General features: G+C 42.5%; 4 protein-coding genes and 2 non-coding genes across 8 annotated transcripts; 3 read left to right on the top strand and 3 right to left on the bottom strand.

Annotated features, from left to right (window-relative positions):
• On the bottom strand, nucleotides 1–18,883 carry LOC143374041 (cytoplasmic dynein 2 intermediate chain 1). Of its 3 annotated transcripts, XR_013086601.1 has the most exons (17): nucleotides 18,404–18,883; nucleotides 3,648–4,367; nucleotides 3,466–3,585; nucleotides 3,220–3,392; nucleotides 2,912–3,062; nucleotides 2,709–2,852; nucleotides 2,478–2,618; nucleotides 2,107–2,406; nucleotides 1,872–2,044; nucleotides 1,592–1,808; nucleotides 1,345–1,496; nucleotides 1,125–1,273; nucleotides 996–1,054; nucleotides 769–923; nucleotides 565–697; nucleotides 305–498; nucleotides 1–82 (listed from the first exon to the last, which is right to left on the bottom strand). XR_013086601.1 is itself a non-coding variant. In XM_076821861.1 (16 exons), exons 1-16 carry the CDS (start codon nucleotides 18,440–18,442, stop codon nucleotides 376–378), a joined length of 2,949 nt encoding a protein of 982 aa, XP_076677976.1. In that variant the 5' UTR covers nucleotides 18,443–18,883; the 3' UTR covers nucleotides 1–375. The 3 variants fall into 3 exon arrangements, 2 of the variants coding, with proteins under 2 accessions (XP_076677976.1, XP_076677977.1); XM_076821861.1 differs by having other exon boundaries at nucleotides 1–498; XM_076821862.1 differs by lacking the exon at nucleotides 18,404–18,883 and adding an exon at nucleotides 4,653–4,777 and having other exon boundaries at nucleotides 1–498.
• LOC143374163 (uncharacterized) lies at nucleotides 4,977–5,552 on the top strand. The gene is made up of 3 exons (XM_076822092.1): nucleotides 4,977–5,041; nucleotides 5,096–5,307; nucleotides 5,377–5,552. The coding sequence occupies exons 1-3, from the start codon at nucleotides 4,977–4,979 to the stop codon at nucleotides 5,517–5,519; spliced, it is 420 nt and encodes a 139-aa protein (XP_076678207.1). The 3' UTR covers nucleotides 5,520–5,552.
• LOC143374048 (uncharacterized) lies at nucleotides 5,578–10,070 on the bottom strand. The gene is made up of 5 exons (XM_076821877.1): nucleotides 9,964–10,070; nucleotides 9,687–9,795; nucleotides 8,483–8,650; nucleotides 7,248–7,459; nucleotides 5,578–6,547 (listed from the first exon to the last, which is right to left on the bottom strand). Exons 3-5 carry the CDS (start codon nucleotides 8,621–8,623, stop codon nucleotides 5,749–5,751), a joined length of 1,152 nt encoding a protein of 383 aa, XP_076677992.1. The 5' UTR covers nucleotides 8,624–8,650; nucleotides 9,687–9,795; nucleotides 9,964–10,070; the 3' UTR covers nucleotides 5,578–5,748.
• Nucleotides 14,685–19,145, top strand: LOC143374054 (uncharacterized). Its single transcript, XM_076821886.1, has 4 exons — nucleotides 14,685–14,796; nucleotides 16,815–17,054; nucleotides 17,488–17,669; nucleotides 18,049–19,145. The coding sequence occupies exons 1-4, from the start codon at nucleotides 14,688–14,690 to the stop codon at nucleotides 18,256–18,258; spliced, it is 741 nt and encodes a 246-aa protein (XP_076678001.1). The 5' UTR covers nucleotides 14,685–14,687; the 3' UTR covers nucleotides 18,259–19,145.
• On the top strand, nucleotides 15,102–15,173 carry Trnah-gug (transfer RNA histidin (anticodon GUG)). The gene has a single exon. It is a non-coding gene; the product is annotated as a tRNA-His (tRNA).
• Trnar-ccu (transfer RNA arginine (anticodon CCU)) lies at nucleotides 15,751–15,823 on the bottom strand. The gene has a single exon. It is a non-coding gene; the product is annotated as a tRNA-Arg (tRNA).
• Nucleotides 19,146–19,439: the final 294 nt, after the last annotated feature.

Raw genomic sequence — 19,439 nt, 5'->3', positions numbered from 1 at the left:
TTTTTCTTTGTAGTGTATTATTTAAATATCTCTTTACATTACAAAACTAATGTTTGTATACAATTCGTGGACGGATTTGTTCCTGTGAATAACGTGCAATAAATAATACTAGTTTTGTACAAATCGTGGCTTTCCCTCGATAAGTTAGAACAATAGTGTAAAAATTATTATTCCGACGAATCAGTACGTCTGCCGAGATTCTCTTGTACTTTGAGTTCAATAGAGTTTTGTTATTGCGCTTACAAGATTGTCCTTTAACTAAGTACCGAGTAAATGTCCAATACATAAAAAAAAACATATGTACCATTTCACTGGAAGTACCCAAAGAAAAAATTCAATTCCTTGGAACATGTCCCATTAACGATCTTATTGTGATTATAAAACCGCGATGTATCGCATAAAAGTATCAAATTCCTGCAAATACTTTTCTTTCTTAGAGTAATGAAAGTTCGATTTCAGTTTGTGTATTTCTACGTTCCCAGATTCTGTCCCAAGAGCCTGAAAGACACGCGTTTATGGATATCGTATGTTTATCAATCGTGATGTATGGAAAATTTAACACACCAAATACTGCTGAGCCATATCTCGTTCAGTTTTGCAAGACGATAGCTGCATACTATTTATGTGCCCGTGTTCCTCCATATTCACCGTGTATGTTGGGTATATATCGCTAATACTTAAATCCCATACACGTACGCTGAAATATCGATAGTTGAATAAATCATTCTATACAGTCCATTGAAATTGGGTTTCGCCAATTCCTATTACCGTGAATTGTTGTCCAGCGCGAAGATTGTAAATGGTTTCGATCTAGACCATTGCACAGATTTGATCATCTCATTAGTGTCTTCGTCTCTCAATTGTAAAAGTGGTTTCTCGATATTTCCAGAATGTAATCGAATGGTACCATCGTCGCAACCAACCTGCGATTTAAAGGAAGCTCGTGTTAGTAGCAATTGCATCTCGAAATGTAAAAATATAGATAAGAATCTTACTAAGAAAAATGAATGTTCAAACGGACACGCGTCTATGCAAGTTGCGTTTCCACACGGACCTGAAATGCGAAGTGCAATAAATTAGTGACGGGTGAATTAAAAATTATGAGAGTATCGCAGATAACTTACTGCTGTCGAGTTTTTTATACACGGCAGGGCTGGCTTTGTTGCCGATGCACGTAGCGTGCAAAACACTGCTAGTGTTAGTGACGATGTAAAGATTATTATTATCCACGCGATCCACGTGCATGTCGATAAATGCAGTTGCATTGATCCTTCTGAGGGGTTGAACAGTTTTAATGAGATTAATATTTCAAGCACAGCATACGAATTGTTAGAGAATATTTACTTTTTATTATTAAGAGATTGCAAAAGAAGTTCTTGACTTTTAACGAGCCTTATACTACCCCAATGGGACAGTCCTAAATCGTCGACATTTATTCCCATAGTGTGCAAAACGCTCCATATAACAAGAGAACCTTTCTCATTTAAACTACATATCTAGCGTTTTAGGTAACACAAAGATGTTAGTCATTCAGGTATTAGTACGCAGAAGCTTACAGGTATAATCTACGAAAGAAGGAACTCTAACGAACCTGAATCGGTACAAACTGATTATTACGCCGCAGCGATTTTTCTTCGATCTTGGATAATATACGTATTGCAACAATTTGCGAGTCATGGATATTTACTTCCATGTTTGCGGACGTTGTATAAGTCGGGATTCGTATCGTCCAATCTAATCCGTTGGCCTTATCCGTTACTTTCTGATGCCACATTTCATCTTCCTTTAAATCCCACAGGTTTATCGACCTGTTATTTAAAGTGTGCATTAATCTGTATCGTAACGATTAAATTAGTGGTAAAATCGCATACCCATCTTGCAGTCCAGCGAATACAACATTGTAATTTGTTAAATGAAAGCAACACGCAGTGATAGGACAGGCCGAATAAAATAATTTGATGGGCATCGAGGGTTCAGAAATATTCCAGACGCATCCAATGCAGCAGTCGGTTATGTAATCTTGTTTGCTGGACGTCTCGATTTCCTGTTTAAAATACGGTCTTACATCGTCTTCGTGGATGTAAATGTTCAATGACTAAATCTTACCTCGTCGCTTGGGGAATGAATAGTCAGCAAAACTTTGTTTAAAACATCGGAACAGTGTATTATCGTCACTGCCCTGCCAGCCAGAAATGTTACCGAATTTATGGAAAGCTTGACAACACCGTCACTGAATGGCACTTGCCCCTCGCTTTTGAAAACGTTCCCACCGGATCTTCTTTCTTCTAACAACGATAGCATTACTCTCCCGGCGCAATTTAAGAAATCATTTAAACGTAATACGTCGAACGATGGCACGGAATTGGCAGCTTCCATGTCATTGTCGCTACCAACGCCAATTTGATCCTATACATTTTAATATTTTACTAATATCGATTAATATATTAATGCGTAGGTATTGTAACGCTCCCACGTACTATTCGAAATAAATCTAACTCCTCTTTGGTCCTTAAGCTGCTTCTACAAGTTATTGGAAATTGGGTCCACTTATTGTTAAACACGATTTTGTCCGTTTGTGTTTCCACGTCGATGTTGTCCTCGCCGGTTTGCGTGGACATCTGTAAAAATCGGTAGATTTGTCGAAGTTTGTGATATCCTAAGGGTATTCAATAATTCAACTTGCGACGCAAGTTTAATAATCGACACACTTGTTGAGCATTTAATTTTCCAAAGCTTCTAATGAACTCTTCGTACGGTATAGGCGAACATTCAAGAAGAGACCACTCCATGACGTCTAACTTTATCATTTCCAATAACTCTTCGCCCCTGCTCAAGCACTTTTTCTTGGATTTCTGAAAGCAACAATTACAGTTAGCGATACGATCATTCTACGCCATTCAACATTCATTACCTTCGTTTTTTGATTCTCTTTGGTTTTACGAAAATCGATGAATGAAATTTGTGAAAGCGGCGGCGATTTCGTGAAATCGCCAGAACGACTGTCTTCGAAGCCTTCGTCGGTGGATAACGGTAGCGATTTATTTTCCGATAATCTGTCTTCGCTGTGTTAAAAAAAAAAAGAAAAAAAAAACACCTCAGTTATAATTAAAAAGAATCACATGCATAATTATCCAGCAATGGTACAGACGTTTAATGACGAGCAAACACAGTACAACAGAAGCTATTTAATCCTGAAACTTGATTTTATTTATAACAAACCTATATGCTTTGTTAACTGGTTGTCTTAATTCAAGAAGAGAAGAAAGCTTCGGATCATTCGCAATTGACTCTATTCTTGCTGCCCTTCTCCTAGCTTCCGTCAGCTCGTAATGACCGGAGTCATGCATATGCTCTTCTTCCTTCGGCTGTTCAGAACTGTTCACAATTTTTCGCTGCAACAGAGTGATAATTTAAAATATTATCGTCACCTGAGATGTTACATTATAATCGAATAAAGCTTAGTACCTGTTTCGCGGTATGCAATTCAATGGGGTCCAACGGCAAGTTGCCGTGATTGCTGCTCGTTTCTTCGCTTACTTCGGATGTCTCGCTATCCGTACACTCTTGAAAATCAGATTCATAATCCTGTAAATTCATTTCCATTAATTCTTGCAATCTAATAATCCGACTTCGTTATTGCGCTTTACCTCAAAATCATCCTCGTAGTCGCATTCGTCATTCGTTTGAGTGGTTTCTACCCGATTCCTGTTACTCTGATCCTCCCTATGTGCGGAGTTTGATCTGTACGCCGCAGAGTGCAACATCTTTACTTCGCTTGGACTCAATGTTCTGGACAGTTTACGTTGTCTGGACTTAGGTCTCGATTCATTTCCCGGTTGTGAACTTTCCTTCGTTTTTCCTTCGTTCCTCAACACTGACGAATTATTTTTGCTGGCTGATTTAGCGTTAAGCTTGCCTGTCGCTGACTGCGGTATATACACCGTGCTTATCCCTCTCTTCTCGGAATAACTGCTCTGCATTTTTCCAGTAGATTTACTGCTCCTGGTTGCATGATTATTCAGCATTCTTGCAGTATCAGACACTGTTTTAGATGTTAACATGCTTTTTGAAGGTGCTTTAGCAATGCTGACACTGGATTTCGAAGCAGAGATTGAACTTTCTCTGGCAGATGTATTCTGAGACGATCTAGCCAACTGCTTTGTAGCATTTTTACTCAATTGTACATTTTGCGTCGATCTAGAGTGTCTATCACCCTCGCCTCTCCGATCATTGCTCGGAGGCTTTCTCGTCGACTTTGAGTCCAATTTGTCGGAACTCTCCGACTCCTTGCTAGATGAAGCTTTCGATTTAGACTTAACATTCGACTGAGTTGCGTCCTTGGTGGTCGACACTTTCTTAATTGCTCCCTGAAACACAGCAATGGAAGTGATTTAAATGTTCACGACAGTGTACACGTCATATTTACGTTATTGCAATTACGTGTCACTTTTGTGCCATGTGAAAAAGTCAATAGATTCGAGGTTGATAGTTAAATGAAAGCCCGAGGTGGATATGTCAAGCTCGTGAAATTATAATGACAGCTAATAGAATTTGAATTATACGTATGCACGGCAATGTGCATTCAAACATAGTTGTGCATAGTAACGGTAGGAGATTAACAATGCTTCTTCCTAAATGTAACGAAATATCACCTTGTGAGACATTATTCCCCTGATCGGAGTTGACAGTTACAATTGGTTACAATACCACCATGATGTAAACTACTGTCATCGGAATAACAGCGCTACTAGCAGCTTTTACCAGCACTAGAATCCACATCGTTTGTATCGTGTACAGGTAATAAATGATAAGCAAATTTCTTCTTCGAAACCCACCTACATTCATGTAATTCCTAAAGGGTTACATCCACCTATAGATCCGAAATTTTTTGGGGGAAAAGTACAAATGAAAATCATGCAGCCGTGTTTCTACATTTCTCCGAATAAATAAAATGTAGTAAAATACTTCAAATGACAATGAAAGCTAAAGGTTATCGGGGTAGAAACGTACCGAAGAATAGATCGAAGAAACAAGGAGTAATGTGAGTAGTTTTAAGGCAGCCGATAGTTAGCCCTTAGAAATAATTCAAATTACTAATTAGATTAGAATCTGGTATTAAAAATCCTGGACAACATTTACGACGGCAGGTCCAAAAGTTAACCGTTACTGATTTGGTGTACAAGTATTTAAGAAAGGTTTCTTATTCGGATAGCGCTCGAAAGCAACGAAACTGCGCTTGGAATAAATTCCGCAGAGGAAACACTCGAAGGCGAAGTATTCACCCTTCGCGCAAATATTCAAATGCAGGTTGGAAAAATTAATCGAACACGTAGTTCCACGCGGTCCAAGTATTTTTAACAAATTTCTAATAATCAGAGACAAAAGTCGCGAGGTGTTACGTCCGCAAGGCGCTTTCAGTCGCCGTGCAGAACGGATATTTAACTCCTACCGACCGAGCCGGAAGGGTGCTGCGCCTGTCTTCTAGTTTGAAGTTACGCCTCGGCGATAAACGAATGTAAAGATAATTAGAAAAATGAAATAAATTTGCACTACTAAAGAAACCGCAATTTATCTTCTTAAGAATGTTACATCGAAGGTTACCAATTGAGAAACTGATTATCCTTTTAGGATACGAAATTTACACTTGCTCTCTAAAAAAACTAGTGGAAAAGTTGATTGAGAATGCAATTCCTGCAGACTTTACCTGCAAAAATTTAGAATACACATCGATTTCTAATTATTATTCTTTTATTTTCGCTTTCTTCGTCGTTCACACTCTTCCTGACAACGTTTTATCCATCTTTCTAGCTCCTCCTCACGTTGCCTGGATCCCCCGGAGGGGCCCTGTTGAACATCCCTGACAGTGTCTGATACAGATCCATCAGTAACAGACTCTTTCTCTTCATTTCCTTTCTGGCCTTCTGCATTTTCATCGCCCACTGTATCAGCAACCGCAACTACCCTTCTGCTTCCATCTCGATTACCAGCTCTTCTACAGTCCAAAGTATTTGCCAGAGGATCCTGAGCCAATCTCGATCTCCCTTCTTTACCAGCACCTGCCCCAGAATAAATTCCTTCGCGATCTACCCCGTTCCGAATTTTCCCTGCCCCTCCTTGCACGTCACGCAGATTTCTCTGCATCTTAGAAGTATTGTTAGCGCTTGTAGCAATCCGGGGAACACATTCGCAGTCGTTCGCGTCCTCGTTACTTAAACTCCGACTACAGGAGCACCGCGAAGCTTCTTCAGAATCAGCATCCTCTTCTCTTCCTATTCCAGCTACTCTGCCTACCAGAGCCCTTCTTAGAGACTGGTCCCCAATAGAGAGTCTTCCACGTTTCTTCGCAAGCCCCGATTCCTCAGCTGTGGGCGTTTCGCAGCTACAAGAGTCGTCCTCAGGGCTGTCTCGTTTCCGACGCCTTGGAGGAGTCTTCACCGGAGAAGATAGCAAGCAATCGCCTCGGCCGTTCAAGCAAGTGGTGCGATTCATCGAGATGGCGTCTGGCCCGATCAAGTGGTACTCGTTCTCCAGCAATTCCATGGCGAATCTGTTACGAGATTGAGAGTTTGTTACAGGCTGATCTTTAACTGGCAGGCTGAACGCGGGGCAAGCTTCGACCCAAATAGATCACGGTAATTATTTACTATAGCGATTCTCCACCGATTTTGATGAAATTTGGATATGTTGCAAAACTACACACTCCGCCAAAAAACATGAACATTTTATTTTTCTCTACTGGGTATTTTACCTGACCCAACGGTTTTATTGCTCTCGGCAGTCAACGGGCGGTCTACCCGGGACCGAAGGCCCTCGCTGCCACCGAGGAAGCAAAACTGTGGGGTGGGTACTGTACCTAATAGATCACGTTTCACCTAACGATCCTCGACTTCATCTAATATCCATCAAGACTACAAAGACAGAGTTGAAATTGTTATTTGAATGCAGCCGGGGTTCTGTATCCACCCTGCCAGTTGGGGGGTGAAGGGTTCAGCTCGTAAATTACTATGAATCGCAGCAATTATATCGCCGGAACCCTTGCGACGGGAATGCAACGTCGGGGGGCGCGAATTGCGTCACAGAAACGTTAGAATTAACGGAGCTGCGGGACCGGTCGATAGATGAGCAACGGTCTTCGAACGAGATAAACGGTTTTGCAGAGTTCCCTTGAAACGCGATCGTGTCTCACGCGAGACACGCTTCTCGGCCGCGCTTTCCTTCAGCCGCTTCGCCTTGACGTTAGAACTAACCCTTGGGAACAGACCTGTTTCAGGGCGGTCCGCACCTGAGCGTAAAGGTCACCGTCGTCGCGGTAGTTCGCCTCGATGTAGTCGACGATATCCTCGACGCTGGAGGTGGCCAGGGTATCATCCTCGTCCTGCTGCAACGAACGCATCGCCTCCATCACCCGCAACGAGAATCTCGACGCGTTCACTGCGATTTGCATGCACTCGCATCGCACCTGCGAACAACACACACTTTCAAATCGCGTTTCACCTGCGCGGGGTGCCTGCCGGGTTTCCGCGCAACTTTTGTCAATTAACGTGCTGCGGCTAATAAAGAGATCTTACTCGATATTTATGGACGAGTTTCTGCGCAGTGATGGGAGCTTGAAATTTATTCCAATATGATGTACCAATCATAAAAATAAACCGACTTCAAAAAAATAAAAGTGCACTAAAAAGCAAACATTTTTTCCCTTATTTAATCTGCGACTCTCAATTTTTTAAGTCGGCGCCAGATGTACACAGTGTAAATGATAAGGCGTAGACTTAAAAAATAGAGTCGAAGATTAAATAAGGGAAAAAATTATTTCTTAATTTTTAGTGCATTTCTATTTCTTTGCAGACTGTTTTAATTTTTTTTTATTTCTAGCTTTTTAGTTTTATATATATTCGCACAACTTGTTGGAGAGATGTGCACGTACGTAAATAAAATAATAATAATTAATTATTATTAAGTAGGTTAATAAAGTAGGAATTTTTTTCAATGTGGGTTAGTCCGTTTTGCTCTCAGTGCTTCATATGGTTCTCTGTGCAGGCGATTAATAGTTGAAAATGTTGTATGTATAGGGTAATTTGGGATGTTGTAAGGAACGAAAAAATAGACACTTTCTTTTGTGTCGTTTTGTCATAGGACGTCGTAACACAGAATTATAGGCCTTTGAAAATTAGGAGCACAAGCGCCTGGAGAGCGGCAACCCGCCGCTCATCTGTGGTCTGCGGGTGTGTCGTCCACTCTGCTTCAGAGTCTTTGGACTTTAGACTGTCTGATATGCATAATTTTGTATCGAAATAATCGTGGAATAAGTCGAAGAGAAAAGGGGTGCGCATGTGTCTGTCTATAGGCAGTAGACGAGGGGAAAATTGTAGGAAGCTTTCAATTTACCATACACTTTCTAGCTAAGAAATAAAGTTTTCTGTTTGGACTAGCGTTCATTTAAGCGACAAACTTCTTTGAACACGTTTAAAAGTTTAGTCTGAACCTGTTCAATGGTAGAATTCTCTTCCGCGCAAGCCGCAGTACAGGTTTCTGAGTCTTCGTCGTCCAAATTTTGCACCCCGTCCTCCTCAAGGATTTCACTGAGCATTTTGTTCGCCTCCTTGTCCGATATAGAGTTTTTCATGGTTGAATTGAGCGAGTGACGGTAGATCTGCAAGAGATTTTGGGGAAATAGCCTGTACTTTGTGTTGATCGCCGGAATCTGTAGATTATCGTTTACGGTGGAACCTCGATAGCGAACGGACATGAAGACAGTAGCATAAATCTAACGATCTTCAAACCGTTATTCAAACAGAAACCCTGTGCCCCGAATCTAGCGATCAACTTGGAATCAATCACGACGTTATATTTGCGTCGGCAATGACTCAAAATTTAGTATAAAGCCGGGAATCCACGTAGAAGCTAAACTATGCTGAGTTTTAAAAAAATTAGCTTCAATACACTCTTATGGAACCGTTTCCACCAAAAGCTAAGCTAAAACACAGCATATCATAGCTTAGCTTCCAGGTGGATTCCCGGCTTAAGGCGCCGAAATTGCAGTAACATTATTTGTAAAAATCATACAGAAGATACAGTTATTTTATTGTATCAAATGTACATAAATAATGTTTTTTTATATATTTCTTTATTACCTATTTATGTGCGATTGTGTAGGTGTATTATAATTTTAATTAATTAATTCATTCATTTTATATTCAATTCCTCCGCGAAACCATAGAAATGTTGCTATGGGTCAAAGTGACCCTGCATTCGTCTCACGCGACCATGTTCACCATTCGTCTTCCGAGGGTTAAACATCTATCGGGTCCATCTTGCTTTCATGTTACATGAACGCCCGCGAATGGGTTTCGTCTGTGTTTTCTACGCAGCGGTATCGATTTGCAATTTAAATAACAGTACGGGAGCATGCTACCTGTCCAGGGGGCGGTGTGTTGAGCCGGAGAGGAAAAAAATAGGAGGAGCGTTTGATCGCAGAAGGGAGAGCTCGCGCGCGCTTAAAATATTAATAACAACCATCCGAGAATGCCTGTCTATACACGGAAGCGCTTTTTCCCCCGAATGGAGTCTCTAATATTGTATACAAATTGCCACGAATTATCCAGCCCCTTGGTATGCCGTCTAATGCCGCTTCAATAACACTATAATGCAATTACACGCCGTTTCTCTTCCACCGACAGTCAACTAACGTTTGCCAGGCTGCTGTGCGTAGAAGTGTACTTTCTAAACTGTTCCTTTTCCCCTGATGTGGCACTTGAGGAATCGAGTGGGATCTCTAGCGACGCTGAACTAGTAGAACTGAAACACAAGCTGAGTTAGACGATAGATATTGAGCATTGTTTTTTATCAATTCAGAATTAAGGGATTAGTTTCGAATCCGTAGAAAATTCTGGTATTTAATCCTAATCCTGGTATCAGCAAACAAAAATTGCGTTGTAATCAGGAAGAAATCCCCTACATACTCACGAAGTTTCAAAATTTTTTGAATTTTCGGGTTCGGGATCTTCCGTTGTGAGAAGTGAAACGTGTCCAGACAGAAGCCAGATTTTTCGTTCCTTTTCCCTCGCATTTCGTGGAAGGTGTGGGTGGTTATTTCTCGTCTGATAACAGCGACGAGTCGGCCTGCTAAGAATTACCTGGACGAGTGCGGATAAGAACCGTGCCAGCGCGGTAAGCCACAATTTCCCGACAGCCTGGGAACCGAAAGGCTGTGGTACGGCTTTCACGATCCAAGGGACCAAATACCTTAAATGATTAAGTCCTGGCTGTTGAAGGATCCAATCCGTCGATACGAAGCACAGAGACAAATTGTAAAATCACAACAGACTTCTAGAGCCTGGTCTTCATGCTTCGGTCCGTACACTTTCATAAAATCTTTCACGAATGACAAAGTCATTTCATTGGGTTGGCATGCAATCATTTTGGGCCACTTTCACAAGTAACATCGTCACACGTAACATCCTATTCCTAAAAGAAGAAGCCAGTATGGAGGAGCCCATTAAAACAGTTAAATTAAATGCAACGAGCGAAATCAACTTAAGGGAACATTCTACAGTCTCGGCCGAAAATTCGGCCACTTTTCAGTGATGGTTTTTATAATGAAATAAACGCTTAACGTTTTCAAACTATCGGGGGTACATTCTACCGCGAAAGAACAATTTTGGACAAAGCTGAAGGTGCCGAAAGTGGCATTTCTTTTCTACATTTAATACATATAAAAAATTTGGGAAAATACTAAAGAAGTTAACATACCCGAGGTAAGCTGGATAGCCACTGTCTTGCAAATTAAAAGTATTTATGGATTTATTATTTCAGACGATCCAGTGGTCCGAAATTTCAACCGCCAGCAAGGGGTGAAATTCTGAAGACACCAACTTCGCTGCGAAATATTTACCTAAACAAATAAAATAAACGAACATCAAAGACTTTTCCTTGTATTTCAAGAGTGGTAGAATATGCCCCAAAAGTTTGAAACGTTAAGTGTTTATTTGATTGTAAAAACCATCACCGAAAAGTGGCCGAGAATGTCCCCTTAAAAAACAGGAGCAGCAGAGCATTCGTAAAAATTCCCTTGACCCCTTACAAAACCGCGAGATTCGAAATATGGGAAAGCCGCTAATCAGTGCACCTGACACCGAACACACCCCCGGGGGAGGGGGGGCGGCCGGAGGGGGGTGAGAGCGTAAATACACAGGCTGTAAAGTAAGAAAAGTTTAATCGTATCTTTTGCAAGCAGCCACGGGTAGGGCGAAGGAAGGCGGCCGCGTCCTCGTGACGACTTGATGAGATAACTTTGCTCGAGTTGTGAAACAACCCCGGGCGTCGCGATTCGTGACTCGCCGCGAGGGTGAAAGGAGAGAATCCGTGCCTCCGTAAGCGAAGGAGGCGAGCGAAACGGGGACGGTGGATGAAATTAAGGGCTAGACACGCGACCCCCTCGCCGCCCTGTCGTTCTCAGGTGTACAACGGAGGGGGAGACACGGTGTTGTGCGTGATTGTACTTCGTGTTCATCACCTCTGCAACCGAAGGAGCGGGGAGCTTCCATGCCGCGTTGGGGATGCTAAAAAATACTTGTTGAAGCCACCAGATGCGAGGCTGGTTCCGTCAGTTCAAGCTTGGAGAACATGGAGAACTTGGTAGCAAGGATCTACATATTTTATCCTAGTCTGTATAAATGGAATACATTACCCTGCAGCAGTGGCGCACCCAGAGGAGGCTTTGTTATTTTATTCTTTAAATAAATTTCTATATTCCCCCAATGAATTTTATTAAAATTAAAAATATTTTTATCGCTTCACCTCGGCTGCCCCACAACATTAAATCCTGAGCGCGCCACTACCCTGCAGAAGTTTATGAAACCCTCAGAAATTTTCTCTAAAGTCACTCTGACGACCTTAAGGGGGATTCTCGTCAAACAGCCCCAAAAGTAACTGATATTTAAGATTTTTTTAAAGAAACAGTTGGTCATATCAGTTGCTTATGTGCCAAAAGAGTTTACTGCAATATTAACAATAGTTTCTTTTAAAATAAATTCATCAATTTCGGGGGCTGTTACACAAGAAGCCCCCCTTAAGCGGTAAACCCTCCGAGCGATCCTGCCCCACCATTTCAAGCTCGCCAGCGTTCTTCACACTTTAAGAAAATCCCTGAAAATTCTCTCGAGCCCCCACGGAGAAACGGAGATATCGTCAGGGTGTGTAATCCGACGTTTCCAGGACGGCGATTAGGCAGATTACCCTGAGGTCGCGCATCGTCATGGGGTCGCGGGGCTCGGGGGTGCGTCGGAGGACTCGCCAGGTCACATGACGTGATGTCACGTTACCCGCTGGTCGCGGACAGGTGTTTGGGTTCGCACGAGCTGGCTGAGCGAGCAAGAGCCGAGGCCGGGCGATCGCGGGGGCGTTCGCTATCGCGAATCCAGCCGCATAATGATAACGAGCGTCCGACAAAGCGACGAGTACACCGCTCGTAATGTCGGTACAATCTCGCTGATTGTTTCTGCTTCCGCGGAAGTACGTCACAGGGCTTGATCGAATGATTCCAGGCCTCGCGTTTATACAATACTTTCAAGACTGACGATACGCAACGCAGTTACCTCGTTACCCCCGAGCGAACAGAGCTGGGCGAATGTTGCTTAAAAATCAAAATAAGAAGCAACGATTTCGAAGGACAATTCATTTGCAACAGCATTATGGCGCAACGACTGTTATCGGAATTAGTTCCCCTACGTCAAAAACTGTTCGAGGATTATTAATTTTAACTGCTAGAATAATTGATAAAAGAATTGGTAAATGAGTTTTTAGTAGAAATTAGTAGTGCAAATGATTCGTTCCGTTTCTTACGATTAGTTCAGCGCCCCTGGTAAAACTACGGAAGCTAGCTGTTTCTAAGACACCTGTACTGAGTCGTGAGATCACTGCCACATGGCAGAGGCGCATCACCCTTCACCGCCAAATTAGATATTACGATAACAAATGGCGTTATTTAACCCCACGATGCGGCCCCCGCAAGTTAAATTCGAGCAGGCAGCGTAATCTAAATCGCTCGTCCCCGTTTCGCGTACGAAGAGCACATGCTACGCCTTAAATCACCGCCACACCTGCGAGCTTCCTTCGCACAATTACCGCCGCACACCCACGAGCGAAATATTCTACAATTCGAGCCCGATAAATATTTCTAAACAATTACCCACTCGCAGTGCCTCCTCTGAATTTCCCTCGCTAGTTACCATCGATCACCATTTTCCCGAGGGAGTTCGAACGCCGAAGGTCAAAGAGCTTGGACGCGACATTGCAAGGCATTTGACCCCCGGGAGAAGCGATCGATCTTTCGACCATTTAATTGGTAGCTACGTCGAACCCGGCAAAAGTGAGGGCTGCAACATTGATGAGGTCGACTCGGGGCTTAAAATTCTTTTTCGTCCAGCTCATCAATGTTGCAATCCCCCGCGATGTTTAGCCCCGTCTAATTTACTTCGTAATAATTACCCCTCGCATTGAACATTCGTAGGTAGCATGGAAGTGTCAGCTGACGATTGTCCCAGAGGCATTAGCAACACGTAGCTGGTTCCTGTCTGGCCAGGTAACGCGTGTGGAACGTTCTTGCATATGCAACTACGATTGCAGATAGTCGCGGACTGCGGGGGAACTTTGCTAAAAGTCGAAGGTTGATTCGTACTCTCCCAAAACGATAGAAGAAGCCTCGGTATAACTGTAAACCCTGCTACCAAAAACTGGAGCAATTCGTACAGGGGAATATTCCTAGATCTCGTCTGATAAGAATGAAAATGTTAAAACGCTGTTTCCAATTCGAATTTCGGGGACTCGCAGAAGTGAGAGGGCCTGTAAAAATGTTCATCGCCACTCGGTCATGCAAGGTACGAGACGATCCAGTGGCTCAAAGATTGGTGTCGTGATACGGTATGTAAAGGGTGATCAATTTACTGTCCATGGGGCTGACGTCCATGGGATTGGCCAGCTTGGCTGGCTATCGGCTCCCTTGACCACTCTAGCCGCGCGCAGGCTGGCTATCGCCTTGCTTGACCACTCGAGGTACTTGCTGGCTGGCTCACCCCTAATGACTCCGGGGGCGGAACAATCGCTCTCTGCTCGGCATCGCGCATGCACCGAGGGGCGGCAACCACCCCTTGGAACGACGAATTGGAAATTCTTCCGGAGGGTAGGTATGCAGCAGAGCAGCACGTGACATGAAACGTCAACAGGGTCGAATAGGGAAGTCGAAGTCGCGTAGGCGAAGGGTGGCCGCCAAGTCGGATCCTCCAAGAAAGTGTTTCGCTGAAGGAAGATACGCGAAGATACCTCCTAGAAGACGCGATAGGAAGCATATCCCGGAGTCTTCTGACGAGGAAAGAGTTTGAATCGAGGAGAAACCTGGATGCAAGTTTCTTTAATCGAGGAGATTAAAAACAGAGGCCTTTGAAGATCGACGATTTTGACACGTGGAAGAGGAAGCACCGTCGATGCGGGTCGCAGTTTTTTCGCTCAAATTGACTGGCGATTGAGGAAGGGCTCCGAGGGATTAACGGGTCCAATGGGGAATCGTTCTTTGCAGAACAATTTGGTAGATTTCGCCGGGCTCTTTGTGCTTCATTAATTAGTAGTTTGGTTGATCCGTTGATGAAGAGGATCTCGTCTGATGGTACTCCGGGTTTACGCGACTCTTTGAAGGGATGAGCTCACACGCACACGCGAGGACTATTTGTACCGGAAGCACAGTGTCTGGCGCGTTCTCCGCGCTGCACCTTCTGCGGAGTTACAGCCTCTTCGCACCGACCTCAGGTACTTCCAGAAAGGCGTGAGAAATTTCACATATTTATGCTTGAATCGCGATATACTTCCCTTTTATCCTCTTCGTCGTTTATTACAGTAGTCACCTATAATTTCAAAGATTTCTTTTCAAGAACTGTTGCTTTTAAGTTTAGATATGAAATCGTTGCTTTATGTTTCCTCTTGCTTCTGGGATTTATTGCTTTACTTAGCTGGTAAATGCGCGGCGTAGTCTTCAGTCACAGATAAGTGAGCAAGTCGGCCGACGTGGTAAACAAGCTTGGCCAATTTCTAGGTCGTTTCCAACTCCTTCAGTAGCCGTGATCGTCTAGTGGTTAGGACCCTACGTTGTGGCCGTAGTAACCCAGGTTCGAATCCTGGTCACGGCAATGTTGCCAATGGCGCATTGTCACGGGGAAGATTTATCTTTTTTTTAACGCTTAAATTTATCCTTTCGATTATTCCACGCCTACTTCGTGCTTAATTTTCATTTCACCGATTTATCTCCTATTTTACTCCTGCGCCAGATTCCCCTTCCGCACCTGTTAAATAAAGTTTATGCGATTATATAATTGTATGCTTTAATGTAAATTCTAGCGATTATGATAGAAGTCAATAAGATAAGAGCGCAGTAAGATCAGCTTCTATAAATTACGCAGTGGACTGACAAAGACTCCACGAGAACACGCAACCCGTTTGCTTATTTAGGGCTGAACGATCGATCGAGAACATGAATTTATTTAACATTACTGAAATTATTATTCTTTCAGTGCACGTAATAAAACATTACTTAAAAACGGAGGATCGAATTAATTATGGGGTAGCTTTTTCAGTTTTAAGTTCCGCTGCGCGACGGGGGCGTTTAATTTGTAATAACCTTACTGGCACTAATCGTAAGTTAATACTGAATGAGAAAGGGAAATAATTCTGTAAGCCACGAGTCATGAAAAAAAAATGTTAAAGATTTACCCCTGGTGGGACTCGAACCCACAATCCCCGGTTTAGGAGACCGATGCCTTATCCATTAGGCCACAGGGGCTGTTGATACCCAATTTCTTATTAATAATCCCACTCTGCCATGGCTTAATAAAATATGATAATTAATATGCCACCGAGAAAATTTAATAAACAAATAAAATCTCGACCGAGAATAGCAACGAGTAAAAGTTCAAGTATGTAACATATGTTTCACCTCTGTAAGCCATGTATTTCCTCTACCTCGATTCAAGCAGCTTTTTTTTAATTTAGGGTAGAGGAAGTGCAGCATATTTGGAATACTGTTGGTAATTTCGAATACCGAAGTATCTAATAAACTACTAACGCTATCTAATTTGTAAAATCGTAAATAATAGGGGCTAATGACCTGTTAACTAATAACATTTGTGGATTACCATTATTTTCACATTTTCGACTTAATCTGCAGAATAAGAAAACGTGAACCTGCAAAACTTTTCCACTTATATTTACCTAAGGTTGTTCCTGTAATGTGATTTTTAGCCCGATTAGATCATAAAAGAAAATAATTTTATTATCTACGTGTCTCTTTTAAGTTTATAAAGCGAAGGTAAATTGGAGTACCAGTATTCCAAATTACCTGCACCTTAACGAAATCGATGCTTCCTGTTATTTTTTATTTCGACCAAAGTTTCAGCTAATTTTTATTTTTTTATAATTACTATGGGTTTGAAATAAAAAAGTTTATTAGATTGTTTACGATATTACGCAGGTTTATTTGTTCCCATCCTCTGCCGTAACTTTTTATTCATCTTAAACAAACTGGTATTCCAAAGATACTGCACTTCGTCTACTTTTATGTTGAAGCTGCGATAAGCGATCAGAGCGACGATAAGAGCGAAGCATCGAAATTACGAGAAACGAGCAGATCTACGTTTTCTAACAGATGACCAACGACAAAAGCGTCCGATCGACGCTCTTACAGTTTATTTCCTAGCTCCAACATAAACGAACCCTTATTCAAACTTATTTAGTAGCAGTATTTAGGGATTATATTAAATCCGATCGACTGTCAGATTTTTGCAGATACGAGCCATGCAATTCTAGAGATTACACCTTCGGAAATCCTGATGTCTTAGTGAACACTAACGCATCGGATACTATGATTGGCCGGACATCACCACCAATACCACCGTCGTCAGTGTCAGCTGCCTTTTCACTTTCGGGGTCATTGCTTCAACCTCCGTTTTTAGCCACCGTGCCACCTTTGATGCAATCCATAAGCGTGCCGCAACCATTCTCGAATAGTAACACGGGTAAGTTAATGTTCCACTGAATAAAGCGTAAGTATCATTGCAATTTAAAAAACACAAAAAACCTGCCTTACAACTGCTTCGGTAGCGCAGATGGCAGCGCGTAAGTCAGCGTACAAGCTGTTCATACTGTTATACTGACGCGACTGCACGGCAGTTTTTTCTATGTTTTTGAATGCCATTCATATACTGATTACTGTCCTTCGATAAACACTTTTAAAAAAAAAAATCAGATCGTAAGTCTCATAATCTTAAGGTCGTGAGTTCGATCCTCACCCGGAGCAAATTTGTTTTTGCTATCGTTTATTATTTACTTAAAAAAATCACATTCGATCAATATTACGTTAACATTGATCGAATGTTAATATTTGCTTTGACGAGGAAAGAAACTTTAATAAACAGCTGTTTCCTGCTTGAACAATGGTTGATAAAACAGGTAACGTGGTGACTCGACACCTACTGAACGCGAGCGGAATCACGAATCTACACCGACGACCCAGGAGCGAGAAAAAAGCGACCCCAGACAATCAAAAGGACGACAAATATTACGAGAGGCGTAAACGGAATAATCAAGCGGCGAAAAAGTCTCGGGATGCTCGTAAAATTCGGGAAGACCATGTGAGTAAAGACTCGCGTTCAGTGGCGGATTTAAGAAAAAAAGGCCCAGCTGGCAAACGTTCCGAGGGGCCCATTTGTTCGGGAAAATGAAGAGGTAGTTTAGTAAAAACGGGCCAAGTATAGTAGTACGAAGAAAAAATGTAGTGTTTGGATACCTACACCTAATCATAATTTTTTTTTGGAGATAGGGCCCAGGCGGTAACTGTCCATCTGCCGCCCTGTTAAATCCGCCACTGCTCGCGTTTAGGATGCTCGACTAATGCCCAGAGACTCTAGCCTGAGATTTAATATTTGGGAGGGAGTTCCCAACAAAGTTGAATGTGCGAAACTTTTACATAAAAGTTCTAGATTAAGCGTCTAAATTGAAGCTGTATTGCAGATTGCATTGCGGGCGACCATGTTGGAGCACGAAAACGCGATTCTGAGGGCCCAATTAATGACACTTCGAGAGGAAACGCAATCCCTTCGACACATGTTGATAAAGCAACAGACCCCGGCACTACAGTCCATGGAGCGTTCGATCTCCTCGATAACACCTGTTACACTGTCCCCACCACACTCTGCAGCACCATTGGATTGTCAGATTTGAAAGGAACTATTATTGGAAAATCATGACGGGCGAATGTTTTTGGTAAGCAAGTAAAAAAGTATCTGCAAGCAATCGTATCGGATCGTATCGCACGATGACCTGTACCAGTGATCAGGTATTGTAACGTGCGAACAACTGTACTTACGTCCCTGTTACTATGGCGGTTTAGACAATCCATTTCCATCTGGCCATTGTTTTTGGGAAATCCCTGTTACTGTTCCCCTTCTAAAATTTTGTACAATGACTGTGGGAAGATGGATTCCAGCACCATTGGACTCGTAGACATATGTTGGCGGAGCATAAGCTGGGACTATCGGCGAGGGAAACGTAGGATTTGAGGAGAAAAGGCAGAGGTTCAGCTACGGGCGCATCGTTTAACTTCGGATCAGGGTTACCAGGAAATCCCTACCGGAGCGAAGGAGAAACGTGCGCGTAGTGGCGGGAGGACACCTATCTTGACTTCGATTGGTTCGACGCCACGGCGTCACCACCAGTGCACCACACATATATACCACACTGCTGTAGCTGTTTCTCCTCCACTACGATAGGGATTTTGCTGGTAACTCTGCTTCAGATGTTTCAGCATGCATAACCACCGAATTACCCGATTTACCCGTATCGCCCCCTTATCGCGAACCTCACCACCCCCATCAGCTTACGCTTAGTTTATATGTCTATGACTGGATTCGATACGCGTGTACATAACACCAGTTGGAAGAAGATTTAATGTTCGCACGAGAAACACGTCGAAATATATCCGACAACGCGCACGGATGTAGACCTTTGTTTTTTCTATGTTGAATAGTGAGATTAATGTAAATAACGAATGATGTATCATTTTATAACTGTTGATAAATAAAAAAAACTACGCATTACGCATGAAACAACCTTATTATTACGTAACGATCATTCAAAATAGATCGCACCGAGAATACTACCGGAATACTTTTTCTATTTTTGTCATAAACATGTCATATATCCTAGTATCTAGTTCGTTTCACTTTTTTCCCCTAGTTCTCAATTTCCTACTGTGTATCGCGCGTAAAATCAAATGGAACGTAATTTAAATGCGAAAGATATACGAAAGTACTGCTGATAATGCGCCCAGCACAACTTCATACGCAAAGTCACGAGTCGTCCGCGTCTTTTTCTGTTTTAAATGAACGTCGATGATTCCGAAA

Source organism: Andrena cerasifolii, chromosome 10 (genome assembly GCF_050908995.1).
Source record: "Andrena cerasifolii isolate SP2316 chromosome 10, iyAndCera1_principal, whole genome shotgun sequence".
NCBI lineage: Eukaryota > Metazoa > Arthropoda > Insecta > Hymenoptera > Andrenidae > Andrena > Andrena cerasifolii.
This window is presented reverse-complemented; position numbering and strand designations above follow the sequence as displayed.

What these genes read in the sequence shown, in the direction of transcription:
- LOC143374048 (XM_076821877.1), bottom strand. Translation starts at nt 8,623, where the DNA reads ATGAAAAACTCTATATCGGACAAGGAGGCGAACAAAATGCTCAGTGAA. An exon ending in AGAATTCTACCATTGAACAG is followed by an intron (nt 7,460 to 8,482) that starts GTTCAGACTAAA and finishes TGTTGTTCGCAG; the next exon opens with GTGCGATGCGAGTGCATGCA. An exon ending in AAACAGGTCTGTTCCCAAGG is followed by an intron (nt 6,548 to 7,247) that starts GTTAGTTCTAAC and finishes ATCTCGTAACAG; the next exon opens with ATTCGCCATGGAATTGCTGG.
- LOC143374163 (XM_076822092.1), top strand. Translation starts at nt 4,977, where the DNA reads ATGAAAGCTAAAGGTTATCGGGGTAGAAACGTACCGAAGAATAGATCG. An exon ending in TCGAAGAAACAAGGAGTAAT is followed by an intron (nt 5,042 to 5,095) that starts GTGAGTAGTTTT and finishes ATTCAAATTACT; the next exon opens with AATTAGATTAGAATCTGGTA. An exon ending in GCGCAAATATTCAAATGCAG is followed by an intron (nt 5,308 to 5,376) that starts GTTGGAAAAATT and finishes TCTAATAATCAG; the next exon opens with AGACAAAAGTCGCGAGGTGT.
- LOC143374041 (XM_076821861.1), bottom strand. Translation starts at nt 18,442, where the DNA reads ATGGAAATGGATTGTCTAAACCGCCATAGTAACAGGGAC. An exon ending in AAGAGAATCAAAAAACGAAG is followed by an intron (nt 2,853 to 2,911) that starts GTAATGAATGTT and finishes TGTTGCTTTCAG; the next exon opens with AAATCCAAGAAAAAGTGCTT. An exon ending in AGTTAGATTTATTTCGAATA is followed by an intron (nt 2,407 to 2,477) that starts GTACGTGGGAGC and finishes TAAAATGTATAG; the next exon opens with GATCAAATTGGCGTTGGTAG.
- LOC143374054 (XM_076821886.1), top strand. Translation starts at nt 14,688, where the DNA reads ATGAGCTCACACGCACACGCGAGGACTATTTGTACCGGAAGCACAGTG. An exon ending in CCTCTTCGCACCGACCTCAG is followed by an intron (nt 14,797 to 16,814) that starts GTACTTCCAGAA and finishes ATCGACTGTCAG; the next exon opens with ATTTTTGCAGATACGAGCCA. An exon ending in ATTCTCGAATAGTAACACGG is followed by an intron (nt 17,055 to 17,487) that starts GTAAGTTAATGT and finishes TTGATAAAACAG; the next exon opens with GTAACGTGGTGACTCGACAC.